Genomic DNA, 19,712 nt, shown 5'->3' with positions numbered 1-19,712 from the left:
AGGGAGAGAGAGAAACATCAATTATGACAGAGAATCATCAATTAGCTGCCTCCTATACACTTCCTACAGGGGATCAAGCCTGCAACCTCAGCATGTGCCCTGACTGGGAAATCAAACCGTGACCTCCTGGTCCATGGGTGGACACTCAATTATGAGCCACTCTGGCCAGGCACCTTCCTCATTCCAAACGCTTCACTTCTATAAATGCTGCACAAGATCCCTGTAGTTTTTCCAGCTCCCTCATCATGCTTCTGACTCCTGCTGTCCTTTCCATTGACCAAGTCCCAGAGCCTTGCCGCAGCCAATCACTCCTGCCCTGTGCTCATGCCTGGGCTTTGGACCCAGTGCAGAATCTGACATTGACGCCTGTTGTATTTTCTCTGGCCTTTTAGATTCTTATTCTATCATCCAAAGTATTCCCCAGTTTTTCTTCATACTTCAAGTCCATCATATATACTAAAAATATCCCCCTGCTTTTTTGTCTTTGCCTAAGTCATTTATTTAAATATTAGCCAGCCCAGGACTGAAGGCAAAGGCTGAGGACTTAACTAAAACTTTGTACTCCAGTTTGCCATCGGAGCTCATGAAAAATAGCCTTTGTGGCTATGGGTATCCAAACCCTTCCAGTGTCTTAGCACCCAGTTCATGTTTCCTTGTTTTCACCAAAAACATATTATGAGAGACTTTGTCAGCTGTCTCTGTGAAATCTGTCACTGCTTGCTGCATTGCCTGAGCAGTCTAGTGATATTGTAAAAAAAAAAAAAATTATTTTAATGAAGTTTTAATATTTGAGGCAAGGAGGTTCCATGATCAAGAAGTCCATGAGGGTGCCATAATTTCAAAGAAAAAGTGCCAAATTTGTTTAATGTCCAAAGGAAACGTTTACTTGCTATGCTTATCCATATTAGAAGCTCTTCTCTGATTTTTTTTCCTTAGGCAAATCTGATAAAGCTTTTTTTTAGGCATGTGGAAGCTGTAAAAAATTAAAACATATGAAAAAAAAGTAAAAATCCCCAGAACCTAGCCAAAGATCGACACAGCATTTTGAGGAAAATATATTACAAAGTATTCCCACCAATATTTCCAGTACCCCCCTGGCACTATACATAGCTATTATAATAGTATTGACTATATTTCCTATGCTGTACTTTACATCCCTGTGACTATTTTGTAACTACCAATTTGTAGTTCTTAATTCTTTCGCTTTTCTCACCCACTCTCCAAACCCTCTCCCTCTGGCAACAATTAGTCTCTTCTCTGTATTTATGGGTCTGTTTCAATGTTGTTTGTTTATTTACCTTGTTCATTAGATTTCACATATAAGTGACACCATATGGTATTTGTCTTTCTCTGACTTATTTCACTTGACATAATATCCTCTAGGTCCAGCCATGCTGACTCAAATGATAAGATTTCATTCTTTTTCATGGCTGAGTAACATTCCGCCATGTATATGTACTTCTGGTTGGCTTCACAGGATAAGCAGCCCTCCACACCTGACTTGGTGCACAGTCTCTGAAGGGTGTTGCAGTGAAGCACTCAGGCCCTGCTGGCTGCTCCTGCTCTTAGAATATTTGCATTCCTAGCCCGGCAGAGACCTTTATTCCTAGGTCTCTTTTCCTGAGGCCTCGGGCAGAGGCCTTCTTTAGGCACTTCTATCGCTGAGGCCTCCTTACTGGGGAGGGATGGGGAGACTTGCAGACACTTTTCCCCACTCTGACTCAGTGCCCAGTGCTTTTCCACTCCTAGCCCTTTCCCCACGCCCCACATCTCAGGGTCCACAAGCCTTTTGTTCTGGGTCCCTCAGCAGTGAGAAGACCCCTACATCTGTGCTGATCCACCTGACCCTTCACCAGTCTACCTTCCCACGGGGACTAATGCACTAGGGGGAGTGGCGCCTGCCCCAGCACAGCCTCCAGCTTTCCCATCGCAGGCACTGATGGAGGGCATATTGCTTTAATCGGCCGCACCAACACCTGCAGCTCCACTTTCTCCCAGCTTCACTGAGCTCCTGACATGCCCCTTAGCAAGCCTTCCCACTGTTCAGTGGTCCCACTATCCTCTAGGCAACAGCTCCTCAGGACTTAAGCAAAAGAGCCAATCTAAACAGTGCAGCATCTCCACATTACCCATTTCCATGGGACTCAGAAAATCTTTGTGATAACCAGACAATGAATCTCTGCCCATCTGGTCTCAATATGTGCAATTTCCAGCATATCTAAATGGCAAAGGGGCAAGGAGAAGACTAAAATTTACTGAGTGTCTACTCTCCATGCCACACCCTTTACATATGTAATTGTGTTTAATGCTCAGAACAACCCCTTATCAAGGTTGCCATCATTTCTATTTTATAGATGAGAAAACTGCGTAATATCCCCAAACACAAACACCTAGCACTTAGCAGTGCCCGGACACTAGCGGGGACCTATGGGCAGTGCGCTATCCCCCACCCCTACAGCCTTCCCCGGGATTACAGTCTGGTCCTCTGGGAACTACTGAGCAGGGTGCATTGATTAGCTGGGGGATCCCCAGGCCTGGCTCCTGTGGAGGTGCCACAAACACCCCCCAGGAGGGCTGTGTGTACCTTTGGGTCCTCTTTCACCCCCAGGAAGAGGTCGTCCTTCAGCCCTTTCTGGCAGTGCTCACACGTGCAGTCGAAGTAGTACTGCCTCTTCAGCTGCTTCTTGCGTTCTTCGCTGACATTAAGGAAGTCGATATAGGACACGGTCAGCTCTTCGCCTTCTGAGATCTTGCCCAGGGCCCGGAGCTCAATTCTGGAGCAGGGCAAAAGGAAAAGAGTAAATCAAGTGGCATCTGTGCTCTTCCGGGTTCGAGGAGTTGAGTCTCAAAAACAGTGACTTCCACTAGCGCGTGAGGAAACTCCTGTTCCCTCCAAAATTAGAGGAAATGTGGCATACCGCACAGTTTTGTGAGTAATTCTGCTCTACTCATTATAACAATCACATGTGCTTCGTTCCGTAAAACGCCTTGAAATCTGTTCAAATAGATTCCCAGGAGAGGACCCGTCTTGGTCTGAAAACCACATATTGCTTCCATGCCCACAATCATCCCTGTACATTCAGCTATTGGTTGTTGGCAAAGAAAGGGAGAAATAATAATAAGGTGAAAACTCAAACAAGTGAAGACTCAAGAGTCATTCCTGCTTAATTTGAAGACTGCTCACTCAGAAACACACACATTCATTCACCGCCAATCTTGGCCTATTCTGTAAGTCCATTTTACCTCAACCAGTGGTTGAGGAGACTTATTCAGCAAAGGCTGGCTCTGTTAGCCTGATGCTTTGTTGACTTTTGTGTTTATTGGAGGACAGGGCTTTGTGGTCGAAGGTGGTTAGCAAGAGCAGATGGCATTTCAATTCCCTTTCAGCCTAGACATGACACCCCAATGACCTACAGCACAACCCACTTGGCCACGTAATGGATGCAGAATGTGCTGAAAACAAAAGCCTATGGTGAAACTGACACCCAGGTTGGCCAACCAAGCAGAGATCAGCCTGTGGGCCTCTCAGCCATGCACAAAGCCAGAAGCTACAGAAAACAAGTGGTGAACCCTGAGCTGTGCTTCTGTGTCTCCCCAGGATCCTGGGGCCTCACTACCCAGTAGAAACCATCCCCCAGAGAGTGAGTGGCAGGATGCGGAGGCTGGGCAGAGCATCTGCGGAGGGATCCATGATCATTTCTTTTGCCTCCCAGAGCGGCTGTCCAACACCGTGTGAAAGGCTAGGACACAATTTCAGCACCATAGAAGGATCTCAGTCAAAGTCATCCCCTTCCACGTGCCCTAAAGTGACAATCAAGCAGGCAGCTACTGAACGGCAGTGACATGCATGTCCAAGTGTCAGAGGTGACATGCCTTCTCTCAAAGTGGAGTCCACTGACATGCCAAATGAATGTGATACTGTATATAAAAACAACTCAAATAAATGGCACCTGCCAAAATGTAAGTTCCCCTTCACCTCCTGTTCCTTCTATCCTTTCTTCCCACCCCAATTTTTGACAGCAGCTGGTACTGAAGGGATGAAAAGCAAGAGGGAAGGGAGGGCCCAGTGATTCTACTCCTAGGTCTGCTTGGAATTCTAATATGACCAAACTGCAGGCATTCAATCCTCTCAATTCACAAATGAGGGCACTGGTACCCAGAGAGGTGGAGTATCATCCTCAAAGGTCCCACACACTATGGTCACCGTGTCAGGATTAGAACTCAAGTGCCATTCACACCTCACTACATCGTATTGGCCTGATGGTTTCCAGTCTGCCTCCTGAGTCTGCAATGCATGGGAAGTGAGGCGCACGAAAGCCCTCAATTTTAGAATTCTGGTAATGTCCTAAGTAGGTCCATGTGAGCAACTCTAGAGCCAAGGTTGAGTGTGGGTCTTTGGTATTTGGTCCTGGTAGGGTAAGTGAACTGCTAACCCCACACATCCCTTTTACAGAGGCAGTTCACCATAGTAACATATCCCCATTCAACAGTGGCTCAATGGCCAATAAGTTAGGATTTCCAATAGCTTTACTTTCCATCATGGTTAAGCCAGTTCATACAAGGTTTCAGAGTGTCTCAAATTATTTCAATGCTATTAGCGAATTTTCAAAACCAAATTAATTTAATGTCACTTAAATGTGAAAAATGCATACTCCACTTACTAACTTGGAATTGGGGATCAGGGAATGAATAGTGACTACCGCTCCATTCTGGACCCCAGACCCCTCCCATCTGTAATGCTCTGCAATTTTATAGTTCAATCAATTGAGCCACAAATAGGCAAGTAATTTAAGTATATTTTTAGAGATTGTAAAGGTCCCTAGAGATGCTCTCCTCTTGACCTTTGCTCTACGGATATGGAACAAAATGCCCAGGAGATGATGTGAATCGTTCAAAGTCTCATGCAATGCATGCCAACACAGTCTCAGATGCACAAACCACTCTGCCCCTGCATTCCCAAAGCCCAAACTCACATGCAGCATTTTGTTCTAAATCCAAAGAGTATTTCAAGTACTTTTAAGTCCCATTTGAAAAAAGACCCATCTGGGACCTTTTGGTTGTAATTTTAAAAAGTCAAAAGTAAAAATCTAACCTAAACCACGAATACATAGTTGGCTAGAGCAGTAAACAGAATACTATGAATAATTTATCAAAATATCACAGTTATGGGTGTGATTTTCAGAACCCAGTCTGGGTGAGAGGTTGAGTGTTAAAAACAAACACATAGTCCTTTAGTAGGTCAGTAGTACCAGCAGTCCTCACTTCATGGTAAGCAGGGTTTAGAAGGGGAAACCTGGGTTTTTGCCAAGATGATGTGGGCCAGAAGAGACAGTCACACTTTGAGGTTGGAGGAACAAAAGAAGTAAGGCATGAAAGAGGAGAAAGGAAGAAAACAAAGTAGCCCTGGCCGGTGTGGCTCATTTGGTTGAGTGTTGTCCCAAACACAAAAATGTCGACAGTTCAATTCCCTGTCAGGTCAGGTGCAATAGATTGCAGACTCAGTCCCCAGTAGGGGTAGTGCAGGAGGCATTCAGTCACATTGATGTTTCTCTTTCTCTCTTCCTTCCTCTCTCTCTCAAATCAATAAAAATATTTTTAAAAGAAAAAGAAAACAAAGGCATGTCAGGTAGTTGGTGACTAAAGAACAAAATGATTAAATGCATTAAGAATAGCCCTGGCCAGCATGGCTCAGTGGTTAGAGTGTAGGTTCAAGGACCAAAGGGTCTCAGATTTGATTCCCAGCCCCAGTCAGGGGGCATGCAGGAGGCAACCAATCTATGTGTCTCTCTCACATCGATGTTTTTCTCTTTCTCTTCTCTGAAAAAGCAATAGAAAAAATATCCTCGGGTGAGGATTAACAAAACAAAAAAAATTTAAAGAACAAAGAATAAAGCATTCAAAAAAGATGAGACTTTGGGGTACAGAAGGACAGACAGACAGCAGCCACAGAATCTTGGAAAGGGGCATCTTGGGAACCAGGCAAGTGAGGGAGGTGGGTCAGAGGAGCAGGAAAGTTTGAAAGAACTGACCCACCTCATCTGGGTGTGAAACATGGATTTCACTGCCTCATGACTGAAAGACAAAACAGACACCCAAATGGACATCATTACCATTGACAGATCCCGCACGGCTAGCAAAGGTGCACAGTATTTCAGGTGCAATCAAAGCTTTGGCCATAACAACAACCTCTAGCCCAATCCCTGTTGTCCAACCCCTGTGGCTGGGCTCACTTGGCAAGGTGTGCCTGATATAATGGAAATGTCACTGGATTTGGAATGAGAGGTTCTGAGTTCAAAAGCACACAGCTCTGAACAAGTGACTTCCCTTCCAGGCCTCAGTGTTCTCATCTATAATCAGGCAATAAGACTCATGAGACAATGCATTTAAAAGTAGAGTACTTAAAAAAAAAAAGTATGAAAAGTGTATTATCCCACTAAGAAGAACCTTGGACAGATAAGTGTTGCCTCTTTTGGTGTCTATCTCATGGGGAGTTGGAACCGTGTATGGAGGCTGGGTAGTCACACAGGTAGAAGATAAAATAATTGGGGTGTGAATTGGGCTCCTAACATCATGACTAGTGTTCTTTCCACTATGGCAGGCAGCTAGACAGTGACTGAAAAGTCACCTTCTCTTTTACAACAACCAAGAAGCCCGTGCAGACACTGGAGCTGATCTGGAAAAAGGGTTTTGGGTTCCTGGGGCAGTTACATGTAGGGAAAGAAGAACCTGGTCGCCATTGCTTAGTGAAAGGGGTTCAAGAAAGACCAGCCCCGTATGGTTGTGAATTTGACCCTCTATCAACCAGGCTAACCCTGGACAACAGCTTATCTGGGGAGCATTCCATGAAGTGACCCCAATAGATGTAGGAAGGGAAACACAAATGCTGTGAAAAGATTTTCATTTGGATCAAAAATAAACTTTCCTGTCCTGAGTGATTTTCTCAATTTCTTATTGTGTCATGTAGGCCCTTGATTCCAGAAATAGGAAGGAACAGGAAGGTTCTTAGCCAAGATTCAAGCTTAAGCTTTAATTGTCTTTGTTTTCGAGGAAGTTTTGGGGGGAAACTTGCCCATTGTCGATGACTCAGTCAACTTGTATCTGTCATAAGAGCTTGTCTCTAAGAGCAAAAGCAAAATTGCTCAGGCCTCATTCCCCAAATCCTCCCTCCCCCCACCTGAGCCAGGAACAACTGAGACTCACCCTCTTTGCTGATTCTTTTCCATTTGTGTCCCACTCCCAAATTCCCTCTGTCCCCTCTGTGCCTTATTTGGAGTAGGGCACTAACTGACCTCTGGGGACTTCATCACCAGTTTCCTTTGCCCTCTGGCTTCTAGATGGAGTTTGGGCAATGGGAGGACATTGGTCGGGCTATTTAGTCTCCTGGCTCCCTCTCTGCCTTACTGTGGTTCTAGCAGTGGCACAAGCCACACTGGCTCTCAGCAAGCACAAAACCAGTAGTTCTTCCATTTGCCCTTCCACTCTAGATGTAATAATGATTTCAAGCTGTAGCGAGACCCTGAACCCTTCTCTGTTCTTTATTAGTTGCTTAAATGCTACTCGCATTTCTTGAATAGTCCTTTGATTAAATTCCATTCAGGTAAACTCTGAGTATGCCTTTGGATTTCTGCTGGGACCTTGACTGATATATGCTTCTCAGTTGATGTTTTGTAATGACCTCTAGGGATCAAGGCATCAAGTTTTAAAATAGTAATTAGAGATTTATATGACATATCTAGGCAACCTCAAGAAACATACAAAGACTCGGAAATTACCCATGTGGAGTTCTACTAGCCTCCCCATTACCTTTCTCCTAACCACAAATATTCTACAATAAAATTTCTATTTTTTTCCCATTTGAAAACTATACTAGTTCATGAAACTTTGCCTTAAGTCAAGTGGCAAGAACACCATGAGGTCTCCCCCACCCCACCCCACCCCACCCACCCCACCCCCAATCACAGCATCCTCAGTGAAAGACATATACTCACTTGCCATTGTTAAAGATGACGGTGCAGTTGGGCCAACAGTCATGGTTCACCAAGCCCAGGTTGGGAAAGATGCCCACGCCTACTGCCTGCAGGCCCCTCTGATCACTGAGAGTGAAACCATTGCAGTTAATCTACCCAGAGGAAAAGACAGAGTCAGCTAACAAACACAGACGAGGGACACAGCACCATCCTCTCTACTGAAAGGTGTTTTTTAAAAAGTAGAAAACTGGTCTCATCCTGGAAATGCTTAGAGTCTGGAAACAAAAGAGCCTCTATTCCTTGTGTGATTCTAAATGACCCTCTAAATTAGTATCATAAGAGACTCCCATGTTTGCTAAAATGCAGCACTGCCTTGAAAGTTTTAGGTAGCTGTATTCTAAAAAGGCCAAAGAATGTCTGGCCAGTGTAGCCTGGTGGTTGAGCATTGACCTATGAACCAGGAGGTCATGGTTTGATTCCTGATCAGGGCACATGTCCAGGTTGTGGGCAGGAGGCAGCCTATCAATGGTTCTTTCTCATCACTAACGTTTCTCTCTTCCTGCCAGAAGCCAGTTCCAGCATGTTATGGTTAGAAGAGTTTCATCAAAAGGTTAATGAAGCTTGGGGGCTCAACAAGGGCTGAGTCACATATATGGTTGCCTGTTGGAATGGCTAAAAACATCTCCCACAAACCTGAATAGGATAATTATTTGCTGCCAGACAGCTCAGGGCAGTGGTCGACAAACTCATTAGTCAACAGAGCTAAATATCAACAGTACAACGATTGAAATTTCTTTTGAGAGCCAAATTTTTTAAACTTAAATTTCTCCTAACACCACTTCTTCAAACTAGACTCTCCCAGGCCATAGTATTTTGTGGAAGAGCCACACTCAAGGGGCCAAAGAGCCACATGTGACTTGCAAGCCACAGTTTGCCAACCACTGGCTCGGGGCATCTTAATCTACATGTTATTGCCTCCTGTTGTCCAAACACCTGAACGGCTATAGGCCATTCCCCAATCTGACAATACTTCTGTAAACCCTACCCTTTGAAACCCTACCCTTTGAAGTGTATTATCTCCACCTTGCTTTAGGACAAATTGTGTTAATAAAAAGCAGGGGGTCCTGAGACAAGGGAATTTTAAGTTCATTTAGCTGAAGCTCCTCTGACCCCTAATGCCTTTCAAAACTATCTTTCATCTTTGAACTCCTCCTTATTGAATCTATGCACAGCCTTTCTACAGATTGCTGAACCGTTTGTAATACTGGGACGAGAACCCCAGCAGTCCCTCTCTTTTCTTTGAAATCAATTAAAAAAAAAAAAAGATAAAAATAAAAAGGCCAAAGATAGAATGTTGATTCTGAAAGTCTCTCCTTTTCCTGTACCTGGGTCTCACATGAGTCTTCCCCAGTATCTATTTGGTTTCTCTGTCCATGCACTATTCTACCTTACAGGGGGGGGGGGGGGTCTGTGTGTGTGTGTTTGTGTGTGTGTTTGTGTGTGTGTGTGTGTGTGTCCCCTGCTTTCTTTGTTTACCCACCCTCAACTCCTATAGCTGTTCATAAGAGAAAACTGACATTTCTGTTTTATTGTGTCTGCTGGATATTTTATGCTCCCTATTCACAATTTTAAATTCTGGTAAGTACAACATTTACTAGTATTTATAAGTCCAAGACAAATCAAATTGGTTATTACTCGTGTAGTACTCAATTTATCTTCTTTCCCTTAAAAATAGGTGGTTCTTTATAGAAAAAGACTCCAAATATCTGCTATCAGGTATGAAAATGCATAAGAATAAATATAACCTAAATTACATTGACAACTGCACAGAAATTTCTGCTTTATATATAAATAATAAACAGGAATAGACACTATACATAATAAAATATACATTTACATGTGTATATTGATATGTACAACACATGGCTATTTGCTATAAAACTGGAGGACTGTCACTTTCTCCATTCAATCTCATCAGTCATTCAGCAAATACATACATGAAGTTAAGCCTGTCAGTACTAAAAGCTGTGTTACCTTAGTTAAATCTCTTTCTTCTCTAAACCCATTTTCCCATCTGTAGGTTGAGTGAGTTGGACCAGATGATCTCTACAGTTCTTTCAGCTCTACACTTTGGTAATGATGCCATCCTGTGGCTGCAGTCCCCAGGCCCGTTGGGGTTACCCAAGATGGTCTATGACACCCAGCCTGTGGAGCCTCAGTGCTAAGAGGAGCAACTCTGGCACCAGATAGACTGTTTCCAGCTCTTCCATGGACACCAGCTCACTGTGTGGCCTGTGGAAGTCATGTAAATCTCTCCGGGCCTAGGCTTTCTCTTTATAAAATAGGAATGTTAAGCACGAATTTCATCTTGTGTTGTAAAAATTGCATAAAATAATACATGTGAAGCTACAATGGTTAATTTTATATGTCAACTTGGCTGGGCTGCAGTACCCACATATTTGGTCAAACATTATTCTGTGTTTCTGTAAAGGTGTTTTTTGGATAGGTTAGCATTTAAATCAGTAGATTTTGAATAAAGCAAATTATCCTGCACAATGTAAGTGGCCTCAGATGATCACTTAACAAACTTAATAGGACAAAGACTGACTTCCCCTGAGCAGGAAGGAATTCTGCCAGCAGTCAGCCTTTGGACTCGAACCACAACTCTTTTTTGGGGTGATCTGCCTTCAGGCTTTCTGGCAGATTTTTGAATTTACACTCTATAATCTCAAGAGCTAATTCATTAAAATAAATCATTTCTTTCAATAGGTAGGTAGATGATAGATAGATAGATAGATAGATAGATAGATAGATAGATAGTTGATTGACTATTTCTCTGGGGAACTTTGACATTACAGAAGCACTGACTCATGGTAAAGACTAGAGATGTTGGTTCTGATTATGCTGTTGCTATTATTAAATAACCTCCCTCTTCAGCCAGTTCACCAACCCCACAGAAGGTGCTGGGCCTGCCAGAAGGAAGACATCTATCCCCACAGCCCAAGGTCTCACCCCTCTGGACTTCACCCCCACCTCCTGGACTCCCAAGGCTGCAGGAGAGAGGCCCTCACTCCCCTCTCTCTGGCTTCCACATCCACTACTCCCATTATCCTGCCCCTCAGACCTCAGAAAAGGAAGGGCCTTATTTTCAAGGTGACTAATAGGCAAGAAGGAATGGGTAATTGGGTCTTTGTTTTCAAAGTGGGAAGGAGAGAATACAGGATATGCGGATAAACAAGGAGGTAAAATAACATCCAAGTCTACCATTCAGAGATCATAGAGTCTTGTTGGGATGCAACGTCAGATGACCTCATAGTAAGCAAGACCAGAAAAACAGAGGACAGGATGATAGTTGTTCATTCTAGGGCTCTGTCTCCCTCCAGTTCTTCTCTTGGTCCCTCTTCCCCACTCTGCCCTGGCAGCATCTGAAAACTTATTCGGTGGACAATCCCAGCTGTCACTCTCCCCTCCCACCCCCCACCCCCCCACTTCATGAGAAACCATACCACGCCGAAGATGTGCGAGATGTACTGCATGCTGAACTGCTGGCTCTGGGGCAGCCAGTACTGTAAGAACGTATCCACGTCCACCCGCAGCTGCTTCTGCTCCTCCTCCCCAAAGTTCTCCACGTGGTTCTGCAGGTCGTCCACGGACACCAGGCAGCCCTCTGTGAGCCCGGTGCCCTCTCTCTCCACCCGCCACATGATGCGCGCAGCCAGCCTGCGGAGAAGGGCAGGGTTAGGGAGACCCACTGCTTCCATTCATTCAACAAACACATACTGAGTGCCTAATGCATGCCAGGCACAGTGTCAGGACCAACACACAGTTTTGAACCAAATAGAATTTCTTCTATCAAGAAGTTTCTTATAGTGGGGGAGACAAACGTTTAAAAGATCACTAAACTAGGTTTAAATGCTATGCAGAAAATAGAATCAGGCAACATGATGGAAAGTGAAGCACACTCAAGCTAAACAAAGGAGCCAGCTCTGTATGCAGAGAGGACCCCCTGTTAACTATCAATAGTAAACAGCTCATACCCACAAGATAAAGCCTGTAACCAAGAGACATGATAAAGATGACCCCAACTTCCCCTTCCCCATCTCCCTTGCTCTCCACTGCCGGCTTCATAAGCCCCAGGCCCTGGTAGAACATCAGGCCTTCCCCTGGTGGAGCTCCAGGACTTGGGATTTCTTGAACTGGGGCGTCCAAGGCATTAGCCCTGAAACTTCTGGCGATGGCTGTTCAGGGAGGCCGCTAACTGCTGCCAATGCAAGTGCCTTTCGGTGCAGAGGGCTGTGTGTACAACCAGCAGGACTAGAGGGGCTGTGATTCCTTGAAAAACTCCATATTTTATAAAGGGGGTAGATGTATTGAGCTCCAGCTCATTTTGCCAAATCTTCAGATATTTTTTTCAAGACGGGCCAAAAAAACCCTAATTTTTTTTATGTGAAATTTCCAATTTTTGAACATTGGCAAATCAATATTTTTAAATTAAATATTAGGGAGCCATACAGAATGAGTCTGCAGCCAGCTCCAGCCTGGGTCTGTATTTTGGAGCCATTAACCTGTCCTCCCTCTTAGACGGGCTCCCAGGCCTAAGGGGTGCCCATAGATGTGGCCATATCTGATCTCTTGGGGGCTCTGTCCTGCTTTGCACTGAGCCCGGCTTCCATAGGGCAGGGCATGCTCACTGCCACCCATCCCCCCTGACATCTGGAAACCCCAAACATTTCCGCAGGGCCCCGCTCTGACCTGATGTTCTCATTGGGCGCCTTCCCGTATCTTTTGACGGCCAAACACTCCTTCTTGTGGTTTACCCACGCATCCTTCTGGCAGGTGCGGTCACAGTAACGGGCAAACTTGCACTGCCCGCAGTGATGGAGCTTCTCCTGCCTCTTGAAGCAGGTGTGGCACACAAAGTTAACGAGGCTGGAAATAGAGAGAGAAAACATGACTGAATTCGGGGGGCACCATGAAAAGAGACCACACTGGCCTTTCAAAGTCTGGGGGCCAAGCTTGTCTTTCTAAGCTTCAAACTCCCACTTTTCAAAGAGAGGGGCTGGGCTTCCAAAGGCCCTTTCGCTGTAACTATCTTTTTAGCAGATATTTTAAAGTGAACCAAATGGGGATACTACTGAGCTCTGCATATACCCTGTTTCCCCGAAAATAAGACAGTGTCTTATATTAATTTTTTTCTCCCAAAGTTGCGCTAGGTCTTATTTTCAGGGAATGTCTTATCTTTCCATGAGCTAGGTCTTATTTTCGGAGGATGTCTTATTTTCGGGGAAACACGGTACTAGTAAGCCCTTCAATGTAACTCGGCACGTATAGGTGGATGACCTACAGGCACCGGGACTCCCACAAAGGGCCAGAGGGACAGGAGAGTATGCAATCACTGTACAGCGTGAGGAGCGCTGTGACAGGGGAGGCACAAAGTGTTCCTGGCACACACTGGAGAAGACACTTGAGAAACCGGGACGTCTTCTAGGCAAAGGGAGTGAGTGGAAATGCCAAAATGCCCAGGTTATTGGCACAGTGGCATGGGAGGGGCGTTCTGTGTGGCCTGACCTTCTCATTGTTGAAAAGAACTGTCCCTTTTCCCAAAGAATAAAAAATCATAACTATCCACAATATGTCGCAACAAGAAACATGATATATTTTATACAAAATGAGGTCTGCACATTATGACATATGTTATAGTTCTGTGTTTTGCAGCATTAAGAATGACCAGGTTAGCCCGGTCGGTGTGATTCAGTGGTTGAGCATTGACATAGGAACCAAGAGGTAACGGTTAGATTGCAGGTCAAGGGCACATGCCTGGGTTATGGACTCCATCCCTAATAGGGCATGAACAGGAGGCAGCCAGTCAGTGATTCTCTCTAATCATTGATGTTTCTCTCTCCCCTTTACCTTCCTTTCTCCAAAAAAATAAAAATTAATAAAAACATATTTTTTTAAAGGAATCAGAGGGTTCCTGATATCACGGGTGTTATCTGATGTGGTCTCCCGGCTCAGAGAGAGTGGAAATGATGTAGGTAGGGAACAATGCTTGCCCTTTCGGAGGGTGAGGGAGAGATGTGGGAAGATGCTTCTGGCTTCCCAGAGTTCCCATTGGGGTCCCATGTCTCCCCATGTTAAAGCCATGATTCAGACAGACAAGGTTATGGGCTAGCATGAAGGAAACATATTTCAAAACATAACCCATCACCCAGATGAGTGTAATCTGGTGGGTTTGGGACCTATGATAATATACAATATCTACCGGCCCCAACCGCATACTGGGAAAGAAGGTGGGGAAAAAATCCTGGCCATGAAAGCAGAGAGGTGACGGGAAGAAGTTAGGTGGCACGCAGGGAAGTGTTGCGCTCCCTGGGAGGAAACTTAGGTTGGGGCTAACAATCCGAACATGGCTCTTTAAAGTATAAGAAAACAAGGGCTTTTAGAAATGTGGAATTCTAGAGCCTGCAGGAAGAACCTTCAACAAAATATACAAGTACAGAAATCCCATCCCCGGCTATGACTTTTAATTCCCATAGTGACAAAAAGTTTGCTGCTTCCAAGAACAGTTCATTGTTGGCGAGTCCTAATGACTGCCCACCTCCTCATGTTAAGCTTGAGTTTGCTCTCCAGAAAAACACTCCTATAACGTAATTTGGCCCTCTGAATCCTTGTTTAATGGAACAAGCCCTTCAATAATTTGAAGACTGTCCAGGCGGTGTGGCTCAGTGGTTGACAGTCGACCCATGAACAAGGAGGTCACGGTTTGATTCCCAATCAGGGCACATGCCTGGGTTTCGAGCTCGATCCCCAGTAGGGTGTATGCCAATCAAAGATTCCTTCTCATCATTGTTGTTTCTGTCTCTCCCTCTTCTTTCCTCTCTATGAAATCAATAAAATATTTTTTTTTTAATTTGAAGATGCTTCTTCTTCATTTTCCTTCTCCAAGTTAAACATTCCCAGCTCCTTCAGTAGTTCCTTATACACGTATCTAAAAATCTCACCCTGTTCCGGTGTTCTCCGATGTGCCTATCACATGTACCTGCAGCCAAAGGAAAGTGAGCTAAGGAGGGCAATCAAGCAAGACCCAGCAGCCAGTGCTGAGGCCTCAGGCTCAAGGACCAGCCCAAAGGCTAGGCCCAGGGTTCTAGGAACACAGCCAATTTGCACCTACCAAACATATATATTACACTTCATAGTTCTCACACTGTTGCATTCTTTTACATTTTAAATGCTAATAAGCCCTGGCCTCCAGGGCTCAGTCTGTTGAGTGTCATCCAATGTCGCCTAGTATTCAGTTCCGGTCAGGGCATAATGCCCAGGTTGCTGCTCAACCCCTGGGTCCCCCAGCAGGGGGCGTGCAAGAGACAGTCGATTAATGGTTCTCCCTCTCTCTAAAATCAATAAAAACATATTCTTTTAAAAGCTAATAAAAATTCCAATGGTCACCTAGAATAACAGAAGTTCTGCTTCTTTATCTTTTACTGGTGATTTCTAAGCTACTTACATTGCAGGGAGATGTGGTGTATTGGGGACTGGAGACATCACTGTGGCCCATGTAAGCTCCAACTCTGAACCTTAAAAACTTACCTGACAGCAATCAGTGCAGCCAAGAGCGCATGTGTTAGGGACTAGCCATCCAACTGAGAGTCCTCCGAATTAACTTCCAGGCAGAATACAATGTTTATTCAAGGATGAGTAATTTTAAAATGTGCTGATTTGAGGTTTGCTCACCAGCAATCTTTTTTTATTTTAGAGCAATATAGATTTTTTTTTTTTCAAGGAAGAGTTTTTATCTCTGACATTGTTTAGCATTGCTAGTGCACGGTGACAATTGACTTTTACTAGATTTGTTATTGTTTTTCAATCCTGTGCGGAGAGCGCCCCCTTATTGCCTGCACTAGGTATGCACCCCTGGCACTGCCCTCTCTGGCTGACACTGCCTGGGAGTCTCATTAGGGCAGATCTTCCTAACGTGGCACAAAGCGAGAGAACACACCTGCTATGGCACTTGCCTCCAGACTCCTGTGAACTGACTTAAAGAATAACAGGGCCTGCTTAGAGAATAGTCTATCTGCCATGAGCTACAGGTATGTCCATAAGAAATTCAGTGGAATGCCCTTCAAAGTCACTAAGAACCACTTTGGCCAGGAGAAGAGGGAGACAGAGCCCTGGAGTGATACAATATAAACTTCACCCCAGCCCAGCACAAGCTGGGCTTGCAGGCTCATCCCCAGTAGGGGGCGTGCAGGAGGCAGCTGATCATTGATTCTCTTTCATCATTGGTGTTTCTCTTCCTCCCCCTTCCTCTTTGAAATCAATAAAAATATATTTAAAAAAAAAAAAAAAAAAAAAAAAAAAACAAGCAAAGAAAGACTTCTTCCCAGACTGGATGGTAGACCTTTACAATCATGTATATAACCACTTATCAGGTCTTGAATCAATTCAATATCAGTTCAATATGTCACTTTCATATTAGCTCATGAGATTATTTTCAATCACTCTGCTATAATAAACTTGTTATTACTTTTCGGAAGAAGAAAATGTGTTCTGGCTGGGTAGCTCAGTTGATTAGAGCATCATCCTGATAGGCCAAGGTTGTAGGTTTGATCCCTGATTAGAGCAAATATAAGAATCAACCAATGAATGCATAAACAAATGGAACAACAAATCTCTCCTTCTCTCTCTCTCTCTCAAAGCAATAATTTTTTTTAAGAGAAAGAAAATGTAATGATTTTGAAATGATTCTTTTTCTCATGTTGAACTCATAGTGAGTCTCAAGTGTTAACTATCAAACTATTGTCTACAGGCTCACACACCTGTTTTAGATTCCATTCCATGATTTTTCTGGAGCCTAGAGTCTAGGGCCTAGAGTCAAGTTTTTTTTGTTTTGTTTTGTTTTAATATATATTTTATTGATTTTTTACAGAGAAGAAGGGAGAGAGAGAGAGCTAGAAACGTCGATGAGAGAGAATCATCCATCAGCTGCCTCTTGCACACCCCCAACTGGGGATGTGCCCGCAATCAAGGTACATGCCCTTAACCGGAATCGAACCCGGGACCTTTCAGTCCGCAGACCGACGCTCTACCACTGAGCCAAACCGGTTTTGGCTAGAGTCAAGTTTTAAAAGTTGGAGGAACCCAGCAAGCATGTGAGTAATCTCCTAATTTAGATCACCTAAGAATGGGCTGACCTTTCTCTCCATTACCTCACCTGCCACTAAGGCTTAACTGAGGAGGAAGAGAGAAGTCTGTGTGATGCAGAGCAGGGCTTCTCAGGCCCTGGTGGGCATCATGTCACCAGAGATCTTTTAAAAACCGGCTTCTAATTCAGTGGGTTTGGGTGGGGCCTGACACCCTGCATTTCTAACAAGCTCCAGGTGATCCTGATGCTACAACTCTGAGCAGCAAGAATCTAGAGATGAGAGAAAACCTAAACCCCACTCCTTCCGGTGGGCTATGCAGGGAAGTATCAGGTGGGCAGGAATGGGAAGTTTTAAACGTGTGTCCTTCTGGCTCCACCTCCTTACAGGGGTGGCAGGATGGGTATTATGGAAAGTCAGACCTGGAGTCAGTCTGGGTTGGGTTCAATTCCTGATTCTAATATCTACTGGCTGTGTGACCTCAAGTAAGTACCCTAACCTCTCTGAGTCTTGGTTTCCTTATGTGAAAATGGGAATAGCAACAGCTAGATCATGACAATCTCTTAGACCAGCGTTTTTCAGCCGCTGTTCCGCGGCACACTAGTGTGCCGCAAGATGTTGCCTGGTGTGCCGTAGGTGCAGACAAGACAAGAATTTTATAATTTTTCACTATTTTATTTACTTAATATTTCATAATAAAGTAATTATAAAATACTTTCTTTGTGTTTATTTGATTCCTATTCAAGAGAATTACTTTATATATAGTCAATATAGGCACAGAGTTAAATTTTTTAACATTCTCTAATGGTGGTGTGCCTCGTAATTTTTTTCATGAAACAAGTGTGCCTTTGCCCAAAAAAGGTTGAAAAACACTGTCTTAGACTAATGACTATTACTTTTTTAATGAAACATGCTCACTATTTTAAAAATACAAGCAAGAAGAAAATTACAAAGAAATTACAGGCCCAGCCTGTATGGCTCAGTGGTTGAACATCGACCTATGAACTATGATATCAAGGTTCCATTTCAGGTCAGGGGGCATGCTGGAGGCAACCAATTAATGATTCTCTCTCATCATTGGTGTTTCTATCTCTCTCCCTTCCTCTCTGAAAATCAATAAAAACTTTTTTTTTTCCAAAAAGAAATTCCAAAATCTTACCACTCTTGAAGTGATTTGGAGGGATACGTGAAATAACGAGTAAACTAGCTCAGAACCTGGCACAGGATGAGTGCTCAGTAGCCGCCAGCAGGGTTCCCCATCCATCAGCCACGTGAGTATGAGCCTCTGCCCCCCTCCAGCACCAGCACCACTGATTCCCTGGCAGCCAGCAGAGAGGAAGACCTCAGGGCCGGAAGAGGTCCCCTGTGGGGTGACAAGGGTACTTCCTCCACAGAAATACATTATCCCTTTCTTTACAGCTCCCATAAGAGAAAATCCAGCACATGAAGCCCTAAAACCTTGTGGATTCCAGGAGAAAGTGCTTCATCCAGACTGCATGACTGGTCGCCAGCAAGTCTCTCTTCCCCTAGTCGCAGGTTCCCACAACAAGAGTCCCATTCACACCACACTTGGAAATATGTCTTCAAGCAATTCTCTTTTGCTGAAATTTCACAACAACCCTTTCGATCAACATCCTCACAGGGATGTTATTCTCAGAGGGGCCTCTGAGGCTTGACACTGCCGCCAGCACACAGGGCAAAGGAAGCCGCCAAGCCCACCTGGCTTGTCCCGCCAGCAGACCCCACTCACTCTTTGCTCTGCAGGCACTGGGTTATGTCATCTGTCACAGTCAAGAGGCATGGGAGGGCAGCTGCTGCTCAGCTCCTTGTATGGAAATAGCCAATTACTGGCCAATAAACACACAGAGAAGGTCTCTGCAAGTGAGGCGAGCCCTCTAGCCAGAGAGCACGGGACCAACAGTTCCGGCTGGCTGGCTGCTTAAAATCTCCCAGCCAGCCAGGAGGACTCTCCTCAAAATTCCAGGGGCAGGAGGCACATTTAAAGAACATCCCATCCCTCAAGTACCCAGAGAACTTTACAATATTTTTTATTTTATTTAAATATGCATATTTGTTTTTGTTGACAGTATTACAGATATCCCCAATTCCCCTCACCTTTACCTCTCTCCACCCAGCCTCTACCTCTCCCCCTATGCCTCACCACACTACTGTCTGTATCCATGGCTAGGCATATAAATATATAAGTACTTTGGCTTATCTCTTCTCATTCCTCACAACCTGCCCCCAAGATATATCAGTCAGTTCCATGCCTCAGGTATTATTTTGTTAGTCAATTCATTTTGTTCATTAGATTCCACAAATCAGGGAGAGCATGTGATATTTGTCTTTCTCTGGTTGGCTTATTTCACTTAGCATAATAGTCTCTAAGTCCATCCATGCTGTCCCAAAGGGTAAGAGATCCTTCTTTTTCGTAGCTGCATAGTATTCCATTGTGTAAATGTACCTCAGCTTATTTATCCACTCATCTGCCGATGGGCACTTTGGCTGTTTCCAAATCTTAACTGTTGTAAATAATGCTGCTGTGAACATAGGGGTGCGTATATTCTTTTTTTTAATTATATTTTATTGACTTTTTACAGAGAGG

At 44.3% G+C, this 19,712-nt stretch overlaps 1 protein-coding gene across 2 annotated transcripts in view; it reads right to left on the bottom strand.

Moving 5' to 3' along the window:
- Window positions 1-19,712, bottom strand: part of SMYD1 (SET and MYND domain containing 1) — a 36,804-nt gene that overhangs the window by 6,110 nt on the left and 10,982 nt on the right. Inside the window, exons 2-6 of one of the 2 annotated variants that reach the window (XM_045580971.1) lie at window positions 12,720-12,896; window positions 11,474-11,687; window positions 7,989-8,119; window positions 6,034-6,072; window positions 2,585-2,774 (exon numbers count right to left, since the gene is read on the bottom strand). In XM_045580971.1, coding sequence (XP_045436927.1) covers window positions 2,585-2,774; window positions 6,034-6,072; window positions 7,989-8,119; window positions 11,474-11,687; window positions 12,720-12,896 — 751 coding nt within the window. The remainder of the gene's footprint in view (window positions 1-2,584; window positions 2,775-6,033; window positions 6,073-7,988; window positions 8,120-11,473; window positions 11,688-12,719; window positions 12,897-19,712) is intronic. The other variant, XM_045580972.1, reaches the window with a different exon arrangement.

The sequence above is a fragment of the Pipistrellus kuhlii genome, unplaced genomic scaffold (genome assembly GCF_014108245.1).
Source record: "Pipistrellus kuhlii isolate mPipKuh1 unplaced genomic scaffold, mPipKuh1.p scaffold_m20_p_13, whole genome shotgun sequence".
In the NCBI taxonomy this organism is placed as follows: Eukaryota; Metazoa; Chordata; class Mammalia; order Chiroptera; family Vespertilionidae; genus Pipistrellus; species Pipistrellus kuhlii.
This window is presented reverse-complemented; position numbering and strand designations above follow the sequence as displayed.